Consider the following 25,605-nt stretch of genomic DNA (forward strand, 5'->3'; position numbering starts at 1 on the left):
TCTGCACACGTGGAGTATGAAAGGGGTGTGCATATGATTCAAGCATTACTCCTTCAATGGGAGCAGGATATTTATGGAAGAGAGAAGTTGTACATACCCAGCTCATAGTATGAAAGGGACTGGGATAAGCTATGAGATGAGAGAAGATAAAGGAAGAGATGGATTTTCCTGTGAGTTTGGATCTGAATCAGGTCTCACATATAAGGTTGCCAACCTCCAGGTGGGGCCTGGAATTATAACTGATCTCCAGACAACAGAGATCAGTTCCCCTGGCTGTTCTGGAGGATGGAATTCATGGCATTATATCCCACCAAGGTTTGTTTCCTCGTCAAACCTGCCCCCCCCCAAGCTCCAGTTCCAAATCTCCAGAAATTTCCTAACCTGGAGCTGGTAACCCTACCTGGATAACAAAACTAAAACAGCAGAACAGATATAGCAGGAGCGGTGGAGCTTTATTATTTGTAGAGAAGAAAGAACTAGTCTCTGCCTGAGAAGAGAAGGGGATGATTGGATCAAAGTTAAACTAGTCAGTCTGATTTAGAAATGAGCCTTGCACAATACTCTAATTCATGCTGTGTCACTGGGACAAGAGGTACAACAATCAATCAAAAGACTGATGCAATATTTGCTTTGGGTCTTGTGTGTTTACCAATTTGCACATGAAGAGCCTCAGCATACAACCTTAGCTGGAAAGAAAAAAGAAAAAATGTGCACACAAGCCATGTTAGGGCAAAAGGTGAAAGTTCATCCCCCCCACTCTTTAGTGGACAGCTGGCTTGCCACTCTTCTCTGTCATATCAGCAGCAAGCTTGCCTTGTCTACTGAATGACATGTTTGCCCTGGACTGTGATAACGGGTGGGGGGAAGGATAATGCTTTTTCCATTCTTCAATTGTATTTAGCTAAAACCAGTTTCACAGACTCTGCCATGCTTGTAAAAAGTGTTAAAGCTCGTTGTATCATCTGGGCCTAACTTTCCTATTAGCCCTGGTATTCAATTAGACAATCTAAGCATGTTGGGTAGGATTAAAAAGGACCTTTCTTAATAGAAGTAAATGTAATCTCCCCTGTTTGTCTCATCTCTCTGTTCAGTGCCACAGCCCTCCCATGCAAAAAAAGCTGGGAGCTGGCCTAGCACCAACACCCCCTGTTCTCCTCCAGGCCTGTATTTATCTCCTTTCTCGGCATTCCAAGTTATAAAGGGTAATCACTTTGTCTATGGGACTCCCCAATCTTCTTCTACAGTCCACACATTTCAGACTTCTATTGAGCTTCTCTCCACTCGGATTTCCTAGTGCTTATTCAAGATCTTTTTGTTAATGGGGTCAGCATTTTAATGTCAACTCAGGGAATGTTGAGACGGTTGGGGTTTTATGGGAGTTTCTAATATTCCAGTGACTTCTTTCTCTAGCAGCTTACCATGGCCTTACTGGAGTTGGAGAACATTAGGGAAGAATTAGAAGCCAGATGAGTTGTGACTGCTTCGGGCTCAACACTGCCTGCATGTTCTCCTTTACTGTGGGGGTTTCCTGTTGCCCATGTGGTGAAAATTCCCTGGTGGAAGCAGCCATAGTAGACAAAGTAGCTGACAGAACAACATGTCTCAGTTCTGCCACCATGCACTATGGAATTTTTAGGAAGTCACTAAACTTGTCTCAGAGCCCAATTCCCATCGCTTCTCCTGCCTGTGTCTTGTATCACTTAGGGTCTTCTGACACACTTCAGCTTAAATGCAAGGCAACACTCCCACAAATTATTTCTTTGCCTCAAACAGCTCTGCTGCATTGATTAATACAGACAGAAACCTCTGAAACATGGTAAATTGAAGCAGTGACTGCAAGCCCAGCTTTCGCTGGTGGTAAGATTGCTAGGTTGTGACCTCCACATTCCCTGTGTATCTTTCAATTTGTCATTGCATTCAGTCAGTGAGGCAGCTGCTGACTCTCCTGCCCACTTTCCTTTGTTTGTCCTGATATCACTCATAGTGGAGCCACAGCTGCCTCATCTCCCCAAGCAGCCAACTAATGGTACAGGTGGAATCTCCAGGTGGTAAAATGGCAACCTATGGGGTGAAAACCACCTCCAGATTCTCTCTCTACTCACACTCCTTCTCAATACTAAGAGAATTCTCACCAGGGTCTTACACTTCTTGATTCTGATTTGCATGCATTAATAATTCTGAAATGAGGGTAAGAGCCAGACAACGTGTGACATTTACCAAGGAGAGGCCAACCAAAGCAGCATCCCTGTGACATTGTCTCACTCCCACAGTAACACCTGATCAATTCCAACATGGACTGGGAACACCACAGTGTGAGTTTCATCTTCCCCTGCTAGTGGCAGCCAATACCTTGGAGAGGAGGAAGGAAAATGCATAATACGGTGGCTCTGGTCCATTTAAAGTGAGCTCTCCTAGGCAATATTACAGCAGGAACGGGAATGCCTTTCTCACAGGGACACTGGTTTGGGGCAAACATAAACAACAGCCCAGTGACACTATAAAGACCAACAAGACTTTATTCCACCACAAACGTTAGTGGACTAGAGTACACCATCAAATTTAACAAGGAAATCCTTGCTAGGTATCTAGGATGTATGAAAAATAGGCCCTAACCTAGACATCTCAGGCTAGCCTGATCTCATCAGATCTAAGAAACTAAGCAGTACAGTATTCATTCACAACAGTAATTCTTTAATTTTGCTCAACTAGTTTTGCTTCAACAGACTATCATGGGCTACCACTCTAGTTTTCAGTAGCGTGCCTGTGGCCAATGTAAAGTAATACTCAGGCTTGTTCTACCTTTGCTGTAGTACTCCTGTTATTTAATTGCAGCTTTTAAGTCACACTTAGGGTGGGGAGCCTCGGGTACAGCTTGTCCCCAAATTCTCTGCCCTAAGCAATGTTCTCTCACCTGTAACATTCTTGCGTAGCTCATCATCTTGCTCACGCAAAGTGCGCATCAGCTCATAAATGCCATTTTCCTCCACCAGCGCCAGCTTATTTTCAGCATTGTCATAGATAAGATTGCGCATAGCACCAGTGGCATGGCGCTGCACCTCTTGGTTGGAGTTGTTGAAAAGCTTCACCAGCTTGGACACAGCTTGCAGGCTGCGAGCCTGGAGCAGCAAGAAGGAAAGAGATATATATGTCAGAGTCAAAAACAGGAAAGCAAATCCCTGTCCTAAACTTTAATGTACTATGCCACTTAAGGCCATCTGCTTTTTTTTCCAGCTTAGCTCTATTCATACCTAACTGCTCAGCTCATCTGAACTGCCACATGATTGACACTATAGTCTCCTAAATGAGATACATCAGTAACTAAATCTGCAAACATCATTGGTACCTTTTGATTTCAGGCTCAGACTCTGGACATAAGGCATTACAGGAGGGGTTGGTCACACCTTAGTGGTAGGGCATGTGCTTCTCTCTCTCTCACTCACTCACACAAGGTCCCTGGTTCAACATTTGCAGAATGTCCAGTTAAAAGAACTCATATATTAGGAATTGCTCTGCCTGAAACTCTGGGTAGGTGATGACAGTTAAGGGTTGGCCTGGATGGACCAACGGTCCCCTTTTGTCAGTGACCTGTCTTTTGTGTCCAATGTTTCCATTGTTTTAAATGTTGTAATTGTTGTTTTAATGTATTTCTATGTGTTTAGCTCCAGTTTTAATTGTTTTAATTAAATGTTGTTGTTTTGGTTGGTTTTAAGGATTTTAAAATGTGGTTTCATTTTGTATGTTTTAATTTGATAGCCACCTTCATGCCTCTTACGGGGGAAGAAAGACAGGCTATAGATTTTGTTACATACATTTTAAAAGATATTCCTATTTGCTTCCCCACCTCCCTCACCTGTTTCTTGGCATCATTGTCACTATAGCACTTGTGCTGGATATAAGCAGCTCCCAGCACTTGCAGGTTGGGGTCACCAGCCATCAGGTACTTCACTGCAGAGGGAAGGTCAATGTCGTCAAACCTGAAAATCAAAGCAGAGTCCCAGAAGACATGATGCAGGGCCCTGTAAATACTGTGCTTTTTAAAAGACCCCAATGCTCATGTTTTGTATAAACCTAGACATATTTATTTTGCACAATTAAAGTAATTTTGTGGCAATCCTGAAATGCTCTGCTAAAAGGGCGTGGTGTTGGAAATTTGGTTTAGCTGGTCAGGATGCAGAAAACCAGATGTGCAAGAAACATATGGGGTGCTGCACAATACTAAAGCCCATTTCATTATTATCGTAAACCTTATTTGGATATCTGAACTTTTGTTAATCTACTCTCCCATTTTCAGCATTTCTCCCTAATCATGAGGGCTACAAACACAGTTTTGTTTTTCAAAGAAGACTAGAGATTTGCAGGCTGCAAAACTCTAAAATGACTTGCAGATTCTGTGCAGTTTCTGGACCAAGGCTTCAGGTAACCCTGAATATCTCCTGCCTATTATTTCTGAAAGGAAAGAATTCTCAACATAAGAAATCAAAGGAAAAGGCGAGGTCTATTATATACAAATATAATCTTTCACCAGATACATGGCATCAACCTCACATCAATAACAAATGAGAGCACTGGGGAAGCCACAGTTCCCCAGTTCTTTCCCTCAAAGTGTTACATCACAGCATCCTAACAAGCAGCTTGTAAAATTCACAGTGTAAAAGCCCAATTGTTTTCCCTTGAGCATTGTATCCTGCGCTAGGCTGCTCTCCCAAGTTCGCTACTACAGCAACAGCAAGTTCCCCAGAGCAACAGCATTTCCCCAGCCATGTGGAGCAGCAACAAGTGGGAATCACGGTCCTGCATCAAACACCAAGCTAGTCAACAGGCTGGTGTTCCAAGACTATGCTATAACCTCAACTTCTTCCTCTTTCCTTAAGACATACTAACAGGAAAGAGAGAAACATCCCTCTTCCTGTAAGTTCATCATAGGGCACTCACCCGCCAGAAAAGGACTGTTGGGTCACGAGTGAGTTGTGACCATCATACATATCAATAGCACGCAGGTCTTGCAAATGATGGTTGGAATCAGCCAAGCTACGCACAGAAGGAGCACGGGAACTCCGTTCTATCACACCTGCGTAAGAGTTGCCAGCACCTCCTTGGGAAGACTGGATTCCGCTGATGCGGGAGCGGTTGTTGCTTTGGAAACGCTGCAAGGTGCGCATGGCTGGTGCACGAATGACAGTCCTGTTTTGGGGACCATCCACACCATCCATCCAGTTGATAGGCCCGTTCATGCCAGCATTAGAGCCAGCACTCATCTGCCTTTCAAAGGTGTAGGATTTGGTGAAGTTGCCACTTCCTCTGTTTTTGTAGAGAGATGCTTGTGCCAATGGATCCAGCTGCTCAGACATGATGCTGTAGCGATCAGCTATGCCCCCAGGACTACCTGGCCCATCTGCCAAGCGCAGAGAGCGTAGAGACATCGTGTCACAGTTCTGACGGGCCCGATAGCTTCGTTCGTGAAAAGAGCCAGGGCGTGAAGTAGAGTTGGCACCTTGAGACAGGGTGTAATTCATGCCATAATTCAGGCCCTTGGACCCAACACCATTGCTGATGGAGGCCATCCTCTTATTGGGCCTGAGGTCCACAGCTGAGCGGGAGGACCAGTTAGTAGTCTTCATGGTATTGTAACCTTTCTTTGTCTGATACAGCTGCAATAGGCATGGAGAAGAGAGCGCAGAAATAAAGCAATGAAAATGTCCTATTTTGCCATATCTTTCTTGATTCATGTACAGCATTATAGAATTTACTAAACAAAATGTTGTACGTTAAAACTGAAAAGAAATTAATGGCAGTGATTTTAAAAAATCTTTACAAATAGACAACAAATTAAGTTGTATTTGTGGTTAGCCCTGCAAATGTCATCTTTTGCTCCATCTATGAGGCCAGCTGGAGTCTTTTCACACCTCTCATTTATTAATTATTAACGGGCATCATCTGCAGGCTATATTCTGCTCTGTAATGTCTGTGCTGCTCTACAAAGAACCTTAACAATTAGCACAGCTGACCTGGCATCATCATTAGGATAAAGCAGAACGGTGTACATTACTGATATCATCCCTGCAAAGCTGTGTTACACCTCTGGGGGGCAATTCTGCAATAGTATGAGGAACCAAAAAGGGAGTCAAACCACCACCGCCCTGTAGAGTACTTTACCATGGATAATACTAATAAAAACACAGCAACAACACATTGCCAGTGCTGCAGCCAAAGGTCATTAGCAATGAGTTGGTGACACAGGTATACCTAGCAGGGTTTCTGTACTTACGGAGCCTTTGTGATCTGTGCCATTTGTTTGGGATCTGGAGCTGAAGCTCGGTTGCAGTGTATTGTATTGGCCATTGGAGATACTTCCACCTGCAGGTCACAAAGAGACAAAAGTTTGAGCAGAGTTAGGTTACAAAACCTAGAAAGAGAGGCACCATCTGACTGAAAATATCATGCTTCAGACCCTCAGACTCTAGGGATAGCAACAAGGGTCTTTGACTGATCCCATCTTCTCATTACAGCTTCAGTTACCTCTAGTCTGTGGTGAGAGCTTGGCCAGGGTTCTAAAACTACAACCTGCTTATATTTAGGGCTCAAATAGATTAGACCAAGATAATGTCTCTTTGCAATTACTGCAGGCTCATGCGACCATAATTTGTCTCAGGGGTGCGCAGGAAAGGGAGAGGAGCTTATCCCTTTAACCTCCACTAGACTTCACTATTTAACATTGACTCCCTGGATCTGCTATTGATATTTTAAAGGAAAATATACATATTTTTAAAAGATATGTATGTTTTCCTTTAAAATGTTAATAGCAGAGCAGAAAGAGTTGGTTTCAAGGCTGACCCCCCCGCCCTTTCCTGGACAGCCCTAAGGCATTTTATAGACAAAGATATCTGATTTTTGTTTCTTCTGCTTGAGCCTATCCAGCTTCCCCAGTACTGCTCAGCAGGCAACTCTCCAAAAACCAGTTGTTCCCCTCCTACTATTATAATACTGTAACTGAAGATATCATAGAATGTACACATCACTGGAACTGGATGTAAAACTCACTCCTTGAAATGAAGGCCAGGCAAGGAAACTAAATAACCATAGAGCTGTATTGCTGGAACAAACCCAAAATCCATTCTGGTTCTAGCTAGGTACCTCAAAAGTGTTATAAGTCAAAGTAATGGCCATGCCTTTTGCCCCCCAGGATCTGGTACTCAGCAAATTATATTGCCTTTGCACAGAATTTGTCATATTCAGCTTTCGTTGCTCTCTACAAAATGTACTTTAAACTGAGAAGAATAGATGCCACAGACTGTGCAATAAAAGGCCCACACCAGCTGGTTGAAAACAGAACGTGGACCTACAAAGATGTATGCACTATATGGGTTCAAGGAATTCAGAAACAAAAAGGAATCTTGTGGCACCTTAAAGATTAACAGTAAGATTAATCATTATGTTTGATTATATTCATCTAGGTCTTAATTAATGGTTCTGTACCACTACAGGTGTTCAATTACTTCAGCAAAGCTAGAAAGAGTGTGTTATTGCCAAGTATTGATGTAGTAAAAGTCACTAAGTATAGAAATGTGCAAACTGAGAATAAACTTCATATGTATCTGATTAAGTTAGCTATAGTTCACTGAGAGCTAGTTTTGTGTAGTGGTTAAAAGAGGTGGGACTCTAATCTGGAGAACCAGCTTTGATTCCCCACTCCTCCACTTGCAGCCAGCTGGGTGACCTTGGGCTAGTTACAGGTCTCTGGAGCTTTCTCAGCCTCACCCACCTCACAGGGTGATTACTGTTGTGGGGTAATAATAACATACTTTGTAAACTGCTCTGAGTAGGTGTTAGTAATCCCGAAGGGCGGTATCTAAATCGAATGTTGTTGTTGTTAGTCTTTAAGGGCCACAATTTAGACTCCATTTTGTGCTGCTGTAACATACTAGCTTTGGAATTGTCACCAAGGAATTTGGAAAAGCAGAAGCCAGAGAACCCTGGATGCTTTGAAGTTTGCATCACAAAGAGAGTGGCCTTACTCAGGCCTCTATTTATCTTTACTAGTGTAACTTCCAGTGACCTGTAATTACTTCCTAAGTGATATCACCTCTATCGTCCTTAGATATTATGGCTGAGATACAGCTGTGTATCTGGATTGCCTCCTTTCTTCTAACCTACCCAGACTTTTGCCTAATGATGGTGGTTCTCTTGACCTTGACTCACCTAATTATTAGCTCTGCTTAAATGGGGTTGAGACATTGCTGGTCGCCCTCACAGATGATCTCCGCAGACATCTGGATCAGGGCGGATCAGCACTGCTGATTTTCCTGGATCTGTCAGCAGCGTTTGATATGGTTGATCATGAGCTTTTGACCCACCGCCTTGCCAATGTGGGGATTCAGGGGACAGCACTGCAATGGCTGGTCTCCTTCCTCCATGATTGGGGACAGAGGGTGGCGCTTGGGGAGAGATTGTCATCTCGTAGGCCACTGGTATGTGGTGTGCCACAGGGAGCAATACTCTCTCCATTATTATTTAATATCTATATGCGCCCCCTCGCCCGGCTGGTGCGGAGTTTTGGGCATGGGTGTCACCAATACGCGGATGACACCCAGCTTTATCTGCTGTTGGACGGGTGGCCTGGATCGCCCCCTGATGCCCTGGAGCGTGCTTTTGAGGCTGTGGCTGGTTGGTTGAGACAAAGTCGGCTGAAATTGAATCCCACGAAGACGGAGGTCCTGTATGTGGGTCATGGGGAGATGGCTTTGGGACCCCGGCTTCCTATACTTGATGGGGCAGAACTTACACTGGCCCCGAGAGTTAGGAGCCTGGGGGTGATTCTGGATTCCTCCCTGAAGATGGAGGACCAGATCACTGCAGTTGCCAGGTCTTCCTTTTATCATCTTCGGCAGGCCAGGCAGCTTGCCCCTTATTTGTCTCCCCGTGACTTCACTACAGTGGTCCAAGCAATGGTCACCTCTAGGTTGGATTACTGTAACGCGCTCTATGCTGGGCTTCCCATGGGCCTGATCCGGCGGTTACAGCTGGTACAGAATGCAGCAGCGCGGGTCATTGCTGGAGCACCGGTGTGGGAGCATATTACACCGGTGCTACGCCAGCTGCATGGCTGCCAGTGGAGTACCGAATCAGGTTCAAGGTTTTGGTGTTAACCTACAAAGCCCTACGCAGATTGGGACCAATGTATCGGAGGGACCGTCTCTCACCTTATGAGCCCCAGAGGACTCTCCGCTCTGGTGGAAAACATCTTTTAAGTGTTCCTGGCCCTAGGGAGGCGTCGACCAGGGCCAGGGCCTTTTTGGTCCTGGCCACGGCCTGGTGGAATGCTCTGTCTTGCGAAACAAGGGCCCGGCAAGATTTGCTTGCATTTCGCCGGGCCTGTACGACAGAGCTATTCCGCCAGGCATATGGTTGACGCCGGGCGGTGCCCCCCCATGGAGGGGGGGGGTTAAACCATCGCCCCTATGCAAACACAGAGGCATGTATGAACCACTATGCAGTATGAACTGTAATATTTAATGCTTTTAAATGTTTTTAATGTATTATTTAATGCTTTTAAATGTTTTTAATGGTTGGGTGATGTTTGTATTTGTTATCCGCCTTGAGCCTGCGAAAGCGGGGAGGGCGGAATATAAATATAATAAATTAAATTAAATAAAGGTTCTCCTGCATGGGGACTTTAGTCTGAAATCCCTTCCCCCTAACTGCTGACATGTCATAATGTTACCCAAATACGAGGTCTCCTTAATTAGTTGGAGGAATTAGCATTAAAGGAGAGGGGGGTAACTCGAAATCACCACCATTGTTTACGGGGATTATTCTCTTAGAGAACTCTTGAATAAAGCAGGCAGATATTCAACAGAATTATTAAAAAGAAATAAAAGGCAGATATACAGAAAATCACACACAGCACACATACAAGTATAACTACCAAAAACAGGGAGGAAAGTGGGAGAAAGCAGTTAGGGAGAGTGATAATTATCTGTCTCAAGGACAGGAGGGGTCTGTGAAGGCAACAGTGAAAATGACCAGCATTTCACAGCAAGGAGAAAAAGCCCAAACAAAATTGGGAGTATGTGGACAGATCCAGAGCACGCACACACACAGAGCACGAGGCTGGGAAAGCCCAGTAATAGGGCAAAACATACCCTGAGGCAAAATGGGTGTCTTATTTCCCAAAACAGTAACCGAATGTTTTGTCTGGAGATTAAATGATAAGTTGGGAGAGGCTTGATATGACCATCTAGGGTGGACTATAGGTAAAAATATTGCTTGACAACCTGGTAGGTACTGGGTGGGAGGGCGATCAGGTGTGCTGAATAGCTTGATTAAGGGAAACGGGTGAGGAGAAGTGAAGGAAGGCATTGATGAGATTCAGCAGGGAGTTTTCTCAGGAAGCCTCATTATCTCTGTCTCTCTGTGTAGGGATAGTCAAGTCAGGCCATTACCCACCTCTGATTCATGTCCTGGTACCTTTCTAGTCCTCCTGCCCAGCTGGCATTTGCTCTGGGCCAGGCAGTACTTGGACTTATGGCATATGAAGATCAGATTCATGTTATTCCATTCATAAACTGCCCTGTCAGTGTGAACAGGGGGTCTGGCTGCTAACAGGGACACTGTACTTACTTAGTGGTGGAATTGCTCAGAGGTACCTTCACTTACTTCTTAAATATTTGCATTGGGCCATGGCACTTGAAAACAGATGCTAGGGTAGAATCCTGGTGAGCCCAGACTCAGATTAAATCCTGGCTCTATTCTAGTTCAGGTGATAAAATGACTAAGCAGCATCATACTATTTACTACTTAATGGTTTCCTGGTTATAGTTGTTCCTGTTAATTTGGTCCAGAATTACATTGGCTTTCTTCTCACTCCACTGCATGGCACTGTTGACACAATTTGTTATCCATTATTGCCCCTAAATCCTTGTCAGAACTCAGCGCTCAGCCAATTATCCAACTGGCTGAGCGCTGAGATCCTTCGCTGCCCCTGTAATGTCCACTTTTAACCATATGTTCCTAGTAATTTGGACTGGTCAGCAATCATGCTTTATTCGGCAGTCAAAGCCATAGTGACAAGCCTACAACATTTCAAAGTGTCCTATTCTTTCTAGTGAAAAAACAATTGTTAGAGAACATATCTTATTTCAGAACAGCTCGGTTTCACTCAAAAGGAATACCTTGCTTTCTCAAACTTCTTGGAATAAACATCCTTTAACACCACTGAACTTGCCAGTTCTTCTCAAGACAACTTCATTGTGTACATAGAGCTTCCCACAAAGAATGAAGAGCATTAGAACTGCCCTGCTGGCTCCGACAAAGAGCTCTACAGCACAAGTATGTGCCATAATAGTTCTACTAGTCTTCTTTGTTTGACTCTTATTTATAAGGTTTCTGTCCTCCATTTTAAGTTTATGGAACGTGTGATTTATCATCCTGCTATACTTGAGCATTTGACTTTTCCTATCATTCATTTATTTATGGTGGTTTTTCTGATGCTCTTTTAATCAGATGGTAATATGCTAGTGGCTCACATTCCACCTACACATGAATTCCTGGATAATATCCCAGAACACAGTGCAGTAGGATATGGCAAGGTGCCTTGTACACAATATCATTTCTGACAACAGGCCTGCAAGACAATCATTTGTGGACTTTGGAACTGCTGAATAAATTTATGCTCTTACAGTTGTCGGTCTGCTAACCTCTCCTCCTTTTTCTTCCCCTTGTACAAAAACACTTAAAAAAACTTTCTTAACAAATGGCCTTTTAGAAAGCTATACCTGTTGCATTTCCTGGAGAACGAAAGGGAGGAGGCTAGCTATCACTGCAGCAAAGACGCTACTGAGTTATTATGTTTCAGAAGCTCTGGAGTCAAGAGCCAAAACCCCAGCAAATGGAATGTTTTGGTGGGCTGGGATTCAGTCCTAAGCAATGTTTTATCTTCAGTTCCACCCAACTGCTTTTGTAACAAAGAAAGGATAGGAGGCAAATGGTTCCCCTACCTTTTTATAAGAGTCCACAGGGGACTCAATTCAGAGTAAGGCATTCTTTGCCTCTTAACTTGAATACACTAAGAAGTCTTCTGGCTGAGGTTAGAAACAGTCATGACACAAATCTTAGCTCTTGCAGGCAAGCTTAGATTAGCAGGCAAGCTTACTGCTGATGCTACACAGGTGCTGGTATGAAACATCACCCTGAACAATTTGTACACCCTTCCCCAGTTCCATCATTCAAACTGATCTTATCATTGCTTGATCCTATGTACTACAGCAACACTTTGTGATGGATCATGCCAACTACCCTAATACAACATCCACAAGATCTGTTATGAAGCACAACATTTGGAGGCAGATATAAAAGACATAAATATATGAATGTTTCTGAACACAGGAGTAAAGTATTTTGATCCTGAAAAACTCTTCTGCTAAGTTCTAAACACCCAGAGATAATGTGTGAAAACTGTGTCACTGCACATCATTCTAGGAAAGGGAGCAGCTACCAATTGTTACTATTGTTCACCATTTCTATGGAGTCTTTCATCCCTAACTAAGAGCCAAACCAGACGTTCACTTTTTAAAAGAGATGGGTCTGGTTTACTGGACCTAACATAGGTTCACGGAAGCCATACAGCAGCTGACGATTAAAAATAAAGCAGAGTCTGTGGTCTTAAAATGCTGCTGCAGGGAAAGAAAGGGCTCCTACCCCCCCCCTGGCCAGCTGTTTTCTGTGCCAAAACAGCACTGGGGGGAGTAACACCCCAGCAATGTATGGGTGCAGAAAATTGGCTGGGGGGGGGGAGGCAGGAGCTAGGGTCACCAGGTCCCTTGACTCCCCCGGCAGGAGATTGGGAGCCTGGCACCTATCTTGCTGTGCCCGAGTTCTGTTTTTGTGTGCATGCACGCTCCCAGCTCATGCAATTATGTCATTTCTGGGAAGTGACATCATTATGCGAGGTCAAAGGGTGGCTTGAAGCGCTCCAACAGGCTGGATCGGCCTACTGCAGGGCATGATTTGGCCTGAAATGGGCCTGCTGTGGGGTGTGTTCTGGCCCATATTGGGCTGCTGTGGGAGCGGGAGCATGTTGTGCCACCTGGGGGTGCACTGTGCCACCCAGGGGGTGCCCTGGGGATCGCGGCCCCTGCTGGCCAAGTAAGTGGGCGCAGGGGGAGAAGGGTGGGAGCAGGGGGATCCCCTAGGGGAATGGCACCCCTAGCAGGAGCTCTTCCTTCCCCCAAAGGGGCTCTGCTTTATTTTTAGTAGCGATTCTTCACAGCTGCTGTGGGGAACCTAGACCCAACTCTTAAAAAAAGAAAAAGAATGTCTAGTTTGGCCCTGAGTGTGCCCTGCAGTTGCTCACACTTATTATCTTTTCTACTTCCATTTCCCTCTCTTTTGAAATTTCCCTTACAACCTCCTTTGAAACCTATATCAATCTATAAAACACCATGCAGACTGATAGTACTATAAAAATAATAATGGCAATACTGCTCAGAAAGAAATCATTAAGGCTCCAATCCTTAAGCTTGCTTTCTAATGAGTACCACCTACTGAACTCAGAGCCAAGCTACAAGTGACGCCTGACACAGGTTGGACACTTGTCAGCTTCCCTCAAGTTCTGATGGAAAATGTAGGCATCCTGGTCTTGCAGCTGTAATGGAAAGCCAAGCTGTAAAACCAGGACGCCTACATTTCCCATCAAAACTTGAGGTAAGCTGACAAGTGTCCAATCTGTGTAAGGCGTCACTTGTAGCTTGGCTCTCAGTGGAGTGTACTTCAGAGTAAGGCTAGGGTCATGCTACAGTGTGCACTTTCCTCTCACAAAGTCTACCAACATCATGAAAATCTACATATTACCAATCTAGAAGTTAGAGAGGGATCAGTAATATAGAGGAAATACAACTGTTCTGAAAAACTGGTGTAAGACAAGAAAGACTAAATCCTATGCCTACATTTCAAAAATAATTACTGCATGTAGTGGAAACTAAAACAAAGCAGTTGCCATAGAAGTGAAACACAGATTGTGCAACACTCTTATTTGTTCAAGTCACCCAAATGAAGCCACTACTTAGAAATGTATGATGTCAACGCTGAAAGAATGCATGAACCCTTTTAAGGGTCTGCAGCAATAAAGGTAGTGCTGTGCAATAATCACATGCCTAAGTCTTCATACAAAGCAAAGGGGTTTTAAAAATGGGTTTTTTCCTCTCCTGAGGATATTTCCCATGTTGTAAAGTGATGGGGGGGGGGGGAGAGAGCAGCATGGTATAACCCAATCTCATCAGATCTCAGAAGCTCAGCAGGGTTAATATTTGGATGGGGGACCACCAAGGAAGACTGCTGAGGAAAGCACTGGCCAACCATTTCTGTTTCTCACTTGCCTTGAAAGTCCCTTGCTGGGGTCACCATAAATCAGCTGCAACTTGACAGCACACACATGTAGGTATTATAAAGTGAAAAAAAGCCAGGGGTGCAGAGTCATCTCTGTTCATACCAGAAGATTAGGAAACCAGCGTTTGCAGATGCTTTCACTCATGAAGCTAAACAAGATAAGCTTTATGGAGGAAACGTGGAGCTCAGTGAAAATTCTTCTTTTTGCCAGATAGCTACACATGTGATAATCACAACATGTGATTATCAAACACAACAATCATTTACACAGCTGGCCAAATTTATATAGTGACAGATTCGATTGCTCTTTTCCAACAATGGAGGAAACAGATTAGGCAGAACCAAAAACAAAACTGCAGATCTGTGCCCTTTTTGATAATATTTACATAATTATGGGTCTTTTCAGCCAGGGTAGAACATACATGCTGGAGGGCAGGGGGACAGAGTAAGATCACAGTGGCAAACCATCACCTAGGGATGCTTGTGGAGCAGGGATCTGTGAGCATCGTTTATGTACAGAGCCTGCCTACACACACACACACACACACACACACACACACACACTTTTATTTGCATATTACTCTCGATTAATTCAAGAACACTACTGGATAGAGAAAGCTCTGAGCACATAAACACACATAGGAGAGGAGTGGGATCACAGTGGTAAGCTCTGCTATGTGCGCTCACTGAAATGTATGTAATAGCCTATACATATATACATCTAGGTAATAGTCTGTACCACCTTCCAATGAATATACATAGGTCAGGGACTGCAGCTTTCTACTGCAATCCTACTCCCTTTGCATACATTCATGCTATCCATGTGGAATGTCTGAAAACTTTTTTTTTTCACTTGCACATCAGCTATGAGAATGATTTAAAGGCCAATTTATTGGGTGGGTTTTGATGCTTCTCCACTGGCAATTGCTCCAAAGCACTGTGCAAAATAAATCTGCATCTTATTAAACACAGCCAGGGTCTCTTTTACAAAAATATATGTTGTAGGTGCCACAAGACCATTTTTTTTTTGTTTTCCTGTAACAGACCAACATGGCGACATCTGGATCTTAATGTTTTGTTATCATGTGTTATTGCTGTTGTGTCCATAAAACACCTTGAATATCTTATACAATATCAAAAAATAGGAAACAGGCTAATAAACAAAAAAGCCATTGTAAGTTTATGCATGCTCAGAAGAAAAAGTTACATAAGCATATATGCCACCTTGCAAGTTCCTACAGAATTTACTCAAGGAAGGGTTGATGCAAACTAGGTACTGCTTGACCTGAATAAGTTAAAGTTCCGCATCCCTCAGAGGTGAGGAGAATTCTGTAAGAAAGGGGAGGAGCTGGGCACGCCATGATGCCTTTGCAGGCCCAAGCAGCACCCAACATGTAATGAAACTTTCACCTTTAAAGAGAGAAATAGCTTTGGACAACAGAAGAAAAATACTGCCCCATAGAAAGCCATCACCTATGGATGCTTGTGAAGCAGGGAGAAGTGGTTTTCCTTTAGAGGGAAACTGCATGGGCCCTACGGCAAACTGGCAGAAGAACAATATACAGTAACCACTACCTTGGTCAGATAAGATAGTTGGACTGCCCATCCTCCCTTTCCTGTGTTTCCTCCTGCTAAAGGGAAGCTGGCTACACCCTGCTTGGATAGTTTTAGGCAGGTAGCCATGTTGGTCTGCAGTAAAACAGCAGGAGTGGCGCCTTAGAGATCACCAAGATTTTCAGGGTGTAGGCTGTCAAGAGCAGAGCTCTCTTCTTCAGACACCAGAAGAAGCTTACACCCTCAAGATCTTCTTGGTGTCTAAGGTGCCAGTGGACATAAATCCTGGAGTCTGTGTGTGTCCAAACCCTCATCAGCAGGGACCCATGGGAAATGGTAGTTCCAGGACTCTGACCAAATATATACCTATATGTCACAATGATTCGTACAAATGAGAATACTGTGTTGCCTTTGTTCCTGCTATGTTAGATTGGGGGTGGGGGGAGATGGCTCCTTCCGTGTACATCATCAGTATAGCATTTCATGGGCTTTGGTGGTGGTGCTATGCTCTCTGATACTTGAAATGATATTGCTTTATTCTTCCATTTATCAGTTAGGAGAACACAGAAGCTATGCCAGTGTCCTCTTGGGGAATTACAGCCCCGCAAAAATAATATAATCCCAGTAACACCATCCAAACACAATACACAAACACCACTTCAAGTCATATTGTTCACGTACAACATTTGATCACCTTATTCAAGGTGATAAGAGCATATTAATCATTATTCAGTTCCGCAGCAACCAGCTTCTTCCTTAGCTGCCTGGCGCTAGCTACTGACTCCGCCCTATTGGGCTGAACCAATTTCCTCAAAGGAGTTACACCAGCATTACCCTGGCATCCGTGGACTACTAGCATACTGGTATCATAGAATTTCAGTGTCTCTGATGTTACCGAGCAGCCCCCCCTCCTGCCCCGAGGCCAGCCACGAACTTTGTCTGAGTTCTACACTAAAAGATTGCCTTGTACGTGTGTCTCTAATACAAGTGTCAGTTTCAAAGCTGATGCTGCAACAGACTGTGTCAGTTTCCTGGACAATTGCTTTCAGGACCCTTGTGTGGCACAGCCCTGCTCAAGCTTATATTTGGACTTTCCCTTGTGGTTCTGCCCTGCTACCAACCACGGACTGTGTCTTAAACACTGCTTCCTCACCTGCCATGAGAGCTTGCCTCACCCTGGGCCCCAGCCACGCTGCTAGCAGTCAGGTGCCAGCCAGGGAAAATCTTCAGCGAGCCTGACTAGGGATCCCCTGGCCAGTCCCCGCCTGGAGCCTGCCACAGGCTGGTTGCCAAGCTTGCCCTCACTACCGGGCAGCCTGCTAGTAAGCCCTTGCCGTGCCCAACCGGCAATCTGTCTCCAGGCAGCCAGGAGACCCAGAGGAATTGCCTGCTTTGGGAAGCCATTTCAAAGAAGTGAGCTGACCACGTACACAGCAAGAGAACTCCGCTCTCCTCCGCATATCTTGACACCTATCCAAAATGGAGATTGATCACCCGTCAGCCAGGGCAACCAGCAAGTGCACATCAAAGCAACCTCTGTACTCCGGATTTGATGGCACCAGGATGAGCGTTGTTAACGTGCAAACTGCCCGGACCTCCTTCCTTCCCCCGTCCCCTCTCCCAAAAGGTGTCATAATATCAATCAGACTTCAAACAGTGTCCAATCAAGGCTATTCCGATAGCCCCAAATCCTTTGATTTAAGTCGTGAGAACCACTGAACGGGGCGCCCGCCCCCGAATACTTTGAAAGTATACAAGCTAGCCCCTCAAACCAGAGGGCACACACCATTCCTATCCCAGCCCCCTTGCTGTCTCCCCATGGTTCTGGTGCTGGCACTGGACCACGTCTCTGCTAGAGCTCTGATCCACCTCAGGATTGTAAGTATGCCCTTGTCATCGTGGGGTTCCTGCTCATGCATCCGTCTCTAATTTTCCTACTCTGTATTTCTTAGCTCTTGTATGTAATCTTGTATGTGCATGTAAGTTCAGGCATACGCCACACTATTAGAAAATACACTTTATTGATTGAATAATTGTAGTCTGCCTCTTTATCACGTGAGTTTCTGAAGAAAGGACCTTGGTATAGCTGGCTAAATCCACACTAAATTTAGTTCTGGACTGCTAAGCTAATTCCCCATCCAAATAAAAGGCAGTTCCAGTAACACTGAAAGTGCAACAAAGGGTATCAGTTGGCAAAGAGAGGGTGCGGACATAATTCATTTGGCAAAACAGGTGGAATTTCCCATTATCAGTAAGTACACACTGTGAAAATGATAGTGTGGGGGAGGGCATGATTTGCAGTGGCCTCCCTGGGAGGTCCTGTGTCAGTCTATTTCTACTTGCACTGCCCACAGAGACCATAATTCACATGAAGCAGGCACCCTGGATGTGTATGATGACCTGCCAGTTCATACAGCTACATGCTGTCCACCTCTCCAAATGTAAGAAGCTCCAGGGAGAAGAGAGTACTGGAGCCTTATGGTAGTTTTTTAGTATTTGATGTATAAAATTCTTTTAAAGTTTATGTACATTATTTATAGTCTACCTTTCTCACTGATTCTTAAGGGAAGATTATAATTATAACATAGAGGCAGTCAAAGAGGCACTCCTACAGGGCAGCAGATCCAGTGAGAGAGAGACAGCGTGCAAGAGAGCGCCCTAGTCTCTCTGCTGTTCTCTCTTTCTTTTAAAACTGCTGTTTCTAGCCTCTTTTGTTGTGGAGACACACCTTTCTCTTTACATCTCCGCATCAAAAGGGACTAGAGAGAATTTTTTTTAAACGAAAGCTAGAAATTTGGAGAGCCTGATAGCTGGATTGTTGTAACAATACGTTCTGTCAATTTTAAAAAGCCCTCTGGTGGGCAGGGCAAGACAGATCTAGACTTTCCCATCTACAAGGATGCTTTACTAGCTTTGCTGAGATCTTTCCCAAAATAATGCAGCAAAGCAGGTTTAGGAAAGATTTCAGAAGAAATGGGAAAAATTCTGGAGCTGCACCGAAGTGCCATGATGCTGCGGGGGAAAGGATCCCCCCCTTTCCCATTAGTATCCTCAAACAAGCCATATGTAAGTGACGGTTATTTCAGCCCCAAGACAACTGCTAATCTCCTGGCTAGTTTTAACAGTCTCTCCCTCCTAGAAAAGAAAATGAACGCACAGGTTATCAAGAGCATATAAGATGATTAATTGTCAGCTATTTACATATTAACAAAGCATTTCCCCATTGCCATACTTGTTTTTCCTTTAGACTAAAAACTATCCCCATTTGCAATTTCCATTCAAAATGTCTTTGAATTTCCATTCATGTTTACCCAGTCTTTTCAACGGCTTTGAGCCACTGTAGCACATTCATATAATCCGAAAGTGTTTTTATCATCCCAAGCGTACGCAAAACAGAAATCTCAACAACTGAAACGCTTTGCAAAGTCACTTATTTCTAGTTCAGATCTCCACCGTCCCTTGCTTTATGAAACTTATTAACAAAGTAGTCCTAAACTAAGTTATGCCCTTCTAAATAAATGGGCTTAGAAGAATGCAACGTTGTTTAGGACTGAACTGAAAAACACTTAGTTCCAAATGCCCCTCCTCCAAAACACACAAGTTCCTTGATAAGCCATGTTTCTCTTTGTCCTGAGAGTATAATTCTATGTCTAGGATGGTTCCTGCTGCTTGCAAAGTGATGTCTAGGCACACTTCTGTAAAGAGCAAGCAAAAAAATCCCTACCAAAATGCATCTCTATGGCAAGCTGTGGAAATAGCCTGCTTTCTTTTTGCTAGTCCGACTCCTGACTAATACAAAACATGCCTTTATCCAAACTGCAGGTGCAAATCCTAGCACAAGTTTGTGACTGAGGATGTATTCTGTATGGCTGATGCATTGAAGACAGTGCATATGTTCTCTATCTGTCCGTTATCTCAGATACTTGGCAGAGCAGGATGCCAAAATGAAGCAAACAAATCCCCAAGTTTCTTTTGCTCTCATTTTCTGGGTGGCTCCAACTGGATGGACCTGTGGCTGGGGTGTATTAGCTGAAGGTTAAGGTCTTCACAGAGTATGCATGAGGGAAAGAAGTCTTTAAAAGGATTTCTCATCACTCTTTAACACCAAACTGTGGCTGATCTTCTGACCTTCACCCTTGCAGCTTTTCCTCTTGCACACAAAAAGAAAATTTGTAAGAAGCTCTTCCTCCATTGCCATGAGATGCAGCTCATTTTCCTCCAAGGCACTTGTGTTCAGCATGGATTGCTCTTTGGCTAAATTCAACTCCTGTGCATTTTTCTCCTAGCATCCCTTCCAATCCTATGTCTCTTCCTCCAGCTTCTCACTCTTTTAACTGCCAGTAGGCTCCTGAATGGGTAAATCTTCATGCCTTTCAGCAACAGTGTAACTCCACAGTCCGCGCCCATCAGCTGTTCATTCATCTCCTGGATTCCCTCAGCCACCACAAACTGTGTGCTCTTCGTCTGGACTTGAGATTAGATCAGCCACTGCCAAGCCTCCATAAGCTGCTGGAACAGCAAATTCATTTGCTGTGGGAACAGCTCAGTCTCCATTCTGGCTGGTCACACCAGCTCCAAGGAAACACAACCCCCTTGCTCACACCTCCTCATCTCCACCAGCAAAAAGACAACCCAAAGTCTCACTGCAACAAAAGGAGCAGCTCAGACAGAACCATCAGCAAACCACCTTCTAACAATCGTCTCCCACTGATGAAACAGCCATGATAGATAAGAATATTAAGAAAGATTCTTTTGTCTTACAGCCTCTTTCTAGTCCCTCAGACCAAACCTTTACTTTACCTACCCAACAGGGTTATTTAAGAGATCAAGCACATGGGTACAGAATATGCTGTGATCCAAAGTAAAGGGCATGGAAGGAAAGGAGTAATCCAAATTTCACAGCCATTTAAAAATGCCTCACCTGGGCATGTGGTGCTTGTTGAGTTATAACAACCATCTGTAACTTTCCTATAGTTTCCATATAGCATAAGCGTGGAAAGAAGATGCCAGTGTGTGACAGCCCTCAAATGGAATCATTGTACTGGAGTAGTAAATCCTCTGCAGACACTGGACTGAATTTGTAATTCTCTCTTTTATTACACATCCAGAGACACTGAGCAGTTCTGGGTCAAAACGGAGGGTTCTGGAACTGGCTTAGAGATTCTGCCATTATATTCTTCCTCCTCCACCACCCTTTCTGCCTCTCTGGCCTACACACAGAGAGTCAAGCGACAAGTGATGCCTGACACAGGTTGGACACTTGTCAGCTTCCCTCAAGTTTTGATGGGAAATGTAGGCATCCTGATCTTGCAGCTGTAATGGAGAGCCAAGTTGTAAAACCAGGATGCCTACATTTCCCATCAAAACTTGAGGGAAGCTGACAAGTGTCCAACCTGTGTCAGGCATCACTTGTAGCTTGGCTCAGAGATAAAGAACAGTATCTGCTGCTGGCTAAACACTGCCAAGGACCATCTATATGACGCAGAGCATGCAGGCTCAAACTGAAAGCTGTTGAGGTCTCTGCCACCACACCTCCAATGATAGCCATCTCCAAGGGGGTATTACAGCACCAGCTTAGGAATGGTACTGCTGTACTTTATAAAGAGAATTCAGCAGAGAGCACTGCATTCCCAGGTGTAAATTATAAACATCCAACAACCCTCAATGAGTTGGGTCCAAATCTCACATTTTATTTTCTGCTTTATTTAGCAACAAAGAGCTGAGCTTGATACTCTTTTAGCTCAGGGATCCCCAACTTCTTAAAGCCTGTGGGCATCTATGGAATTCTGACACAAGGTGATGGGTACAACCTCAAAATGGCTGTAGGAGGTAAAGCCAACCACAAAATGTCAGGGAATGAGGCACTAGAGACCACACTGCAAATTTATGATGCTAATGGAGCATACCAGGGAATTTCAGAAGAAAATCAGTCTGTGTTTTATAGATTACAGCAAAACTTTTGACTGTGTGGATCATGAAAAGCTATGGTGTTAAAAGAAATGGATGGACCACAACATCTGATTGTTTTTATGTGCAACCTGTACTCTGGAAAAGAAGCTACTGTCAGGACAGAATATGGGGAAACAGAATGGTTTCCAATTGGCAAGGGTGTCAGACAAGGATGCATATTATCTCCCTACTGTTCAACCTCTATGCAGAGCATATCACAAGGAAAGCTGGATTAGATCTAGAAGAAGGTGGAGTGAAAATTAGTGGAACATTAACCTTTTGAGATATGCAGATGATATCATGGAAAATAGTGAAAAGTTGAAATGACTACTGATGAAGGTTAAAGGAGAAAACACCAAAGCAGGATTACAGTTGAACATCAAGAATATAAAAGTAGTTATTGATTAATTATGCCCTGACCTGGATAGCTTAGGTGAGCCTGATCTCATCAGATCTTAGAAGCTAAGCAGAGTTGGCCTTGGTTAGTAACTGGATGGGAGACCTCCAACAAAGACCAGGATGGCAGAGGCAGTCTCTGGCTATGAAAACCGCACCAAAGGTGGTCATAAGTCAGAAGAAAGTCATGTCAGCTACCACCACTGATGAATTATACCATTTTAAGAATGACAGTGAAGAAACTGAAATTGTTAAAGATTTTCTATCAATTATCAACAGCCAAATCATCTCAATCATCAACCAAAAGGGAGACTGCAACCAAGAAATCAGAAGAAGATTGAGACTTGGAAGATTAGCCACAAAGGAGCTAGAAAAGATTTTTTAAAGATAAGGATGTGTTGCTGGGGACCAAGATCAAGATAATCCACACTATGGTATTCCCCATGACTATGTATGAATGTGAAAGTTGGGCAGTGAAGAAGGCTGATGGGAAGAAAGTTGATTAATTTGAAATGTGGTATTGGAGGAGAGTTTTACAGATCCAATGGACAGCCAAAAAGCCAAATTAGTGAGTTCTAGACAAATTCAAGCCTGAACTCTCCCTAGAAGCTAAAATGACAAGACTGAGGCTATCATACTTTGGTCAGATCATAAGAAGATAAGATTCACTGGAAAAGAGAATAATGCCAAGAAAAGTGGAAGACAGTCAGAAAAGAGGAAGACCCAAAACGAGATGGCTTGACTCAATAAAGGAGGCCATGTCCTGCAGTTTGAAAGATCTAAGTAGGGATGCTAATGATAGGACGTTTTGGAGGTTTTTCATCCATAGGGTTTCCATAAGTTGGAAGCGACTTCATGACAAATAACACACACACATAATTCTAATAGTAACTCTTCAAGACTTCAAGCAGAAGCTGTGGTTAACAGGTTGCCTTTTAAAACGAACATATTTAAAATCATTTTCTTGCATGAAGAGGTCAGGAAAGTCCCACTCTCCTGGATTTCCACAAACTATGCAAAACCAAATTATTCAAGAGGGCTTTTTTTACATAGGTAATACAGTTGTGCTGTAAGGAAAGGCTCAGAGAGATGCTTTGGTAAACGGATGGGGACTGTAGACTAAACCACTGTGCACTGTCTGTTACTGTAAGTATTTTCTGTGTTGTTTAATATGTCATATTAAATTGCTTATGTTTTGTTTCAGCTCTGTATCAGATTTCTGCTTGTTTTTTCAAATTTCTGAAATCTATACCCTATTGTACTGTTTATTGAATGTCCCAGCCGTTGATTGTATTGACTTATACTTTGTAATCTGCCTTGAGTCTCAATGATAAAGGCAGACTATACATAATATAAATAAACAAACATAAATAAATACACTCAGCTTACCTTCAATCACACAGTGAATATCCTTGCACTGTGGTGGCAGCTGCCGCCAATGATACAGCTTTGGCAGAGCAATGGCACAGCTAATCAGATCTCCAATGGCCAGTAAGAAGCCGGGCAAAAGCCCTATCTGGCTCCACCCACTTTCTAAAGACACTTGGCAGATGCTAGGACACTTATAGGAGCCATGTTGGGGGGGAGGGCTGTTTTAATTTGTGTAATTGCAAATTGCCGTTTCTGACACAAGATCAGCTCACCCATTACCACTCCTCGAGTTAACTAGGAACGGAGACAGACATAAGGTTTTAAAAGCAGTAAATTTGGAAGTAGCATTACTGCATTGTATACAAATGCACCTTTTCTCTCCAGAATAGGGTGCTAGGCCATCAGAGGCAGGGTGGAGGTGACATAAGGGGGTGACCATCAGCAATGACGTGATGTCACTTCCAGGAAACCACAGAAGTATGTCACACCCCTCTAGGAATCACCAGAGGGTCTATGGTAAAATCACAGAGAAAACTGTCATCACTTCCAAGTTTTCCCAGAAATGATGTCATGCCATCACTGATCCCCACCCCCACCCCCGGTTTCTCTCACTGGCCACTGAAGTACTAGCAGTCAAGAGTAAGATGTACATGGGTACATAAAGCAAGAGAGAGGGCAGGACTGACAACTGAGGGACAATTTTCACATTATAAAGGCCTTGTGACGGACCCACATGTTTCTGTCAGAAGTATACTGGGAGTTCCCCACTGGGGGATTGGGACTGTGGCAAGCTGGGAGAAGGGGCTTAAGCCTCCCACCCATTTTCCTGACCTGAAGACCCTAGGGATCATGCATTAGCCCAACTGGAGAAACATACATACTGATGGTTCCTCACAAAAGAGTCTTTTGTTAGTATCCTTATTCTTGAGAAAATGGTCTGTGACAGCCCAGGCCTGGGAGTTTTCTGTTGGTGACCTTCTGTTGTGGAACAGCCTCCAAAATGGAGTGAGGCAGTCACCTACCCTTGGGTCCTTCTGTCAAAGTTATAATAGAATTATTTAAAAGAGCTTATGGGGCAGTTTGAATAGACTCTGTCTTAACTGTTTTAATTATTTGTTTTCATAATGTCTGCTAATTACCTGATTTTAATTATGTGTTTTAATTATATATTAATTTTTGTATTTTATTTATTGTTGTTATCCACCATGGATCCTGACTGCATCAGGAGAAAGGCAGGGTGTTTATATGTGTGTGTGTGTGTGTGTGTGTGTACACACACACACAAATATCCTAAACAAACTGCTGCCCAAGGGCGATTTCAGATTGGAAGAAATGGTGTGGGGGGAGAAAGGCTTAAGTACGCACTTCCTGTGTGCCACCCTCTCAGTCTAAATCAGGCCTGCCCATGTCTAAGAACTGAATTCCAAGAAGGGTACATCCAGTCCATAACTGACAGAAACACATTGAGTGGTCATGAAGACTATTTCATTCTAAAATGAATTGGTCCTGAGTCAGCAAGCATTCGGTCTGCTGGTATGCATATCTGTCACTACTGTTGCAAAGTCAGGGAAAAGGCAGACAAACTACACAGCTGAGGACTTTGCCAAAAGCTCCGCTTTTTAATATTACTTATGTCTTCAGCCTTGTTTTGAGCCTTTGAGATCAAGGAACCTCAATTCAGCATAAGCAACCATTAAAGATAATTCCTAGTGTGGTAAAGTATCCCTGATTGTGCCAAAGAATTTTGCTGTATTACTATCCCAGTATAGGGTCACCATTCTAAAACGACAGGGTAGCCTCATGAGTCTGTAGCAGCAAAATAAAACTGTAGTCCAGTGGCATTTTAGAGACTAAAAGTATTTGTTTCAGCGTGCTTTTTTCTGATTCAGAGCTCACTCCATCTGATGCATGAAGTGTCCTGCTGTTTGCAGCCTTTAATCAGCCTTTGGGATGTAC

At 43.8% G+C, this 25,605-nt stretch overlaps 1 protein-coding gene across 3 annotated transcripts in view; it reads right to left on the minus strand.

Moving 5' to 3' along the window:
• Nucleotides 1-25,605, minus strand: part of PKP3 (plakophilin 3) — an 84,870-nt gene that overhangs the window by 16,629 nt on the left and 42,636 nt on the right. For all 3 annotated transcript variants that reach the window (XM_054970676.1, XM_054970677.1, XM_054970674.1), the window contains 4 exons: nucleotides 6,266-6,354; nucleotides 4,933-5,648; nucleotides 3,851-3,974; nucleotides 2,912-3,116 (listed from right to left, as the gene is read on the minus strand). In XM_054970676.1, coding sequence (XP_054826651.1) covers nucleotides 2,912-3,116; nucleotides 3,851-3,974; nucleotides 4,933-5,648; nucleotides 6,266-6,354 — 1,134 coding nt within the window. The remainder of the gene's footprint in view (nucleotides 1-2,911; nucleotides 3,117-3,850; nucleotides 3,975-4,932; nucleotides 5,649-6,265; nucleotides 6,355-25,605) is intronic.

Source organism: Eublepharis macularius, chromosome 2 (assembly GCF_028583425.1).
Source record: "Eublepharis macularius isolate TG4126 chromosome 2, MPM_Emac_v1.0, whole genome shotgun sequence".
NCBI classification, from domain to species: Eukaryota; Metazoa; Chordata; class Lepidosauria; order Squamata; family Eublepharidae; genus Eublepharis; species Eublepharis macularius.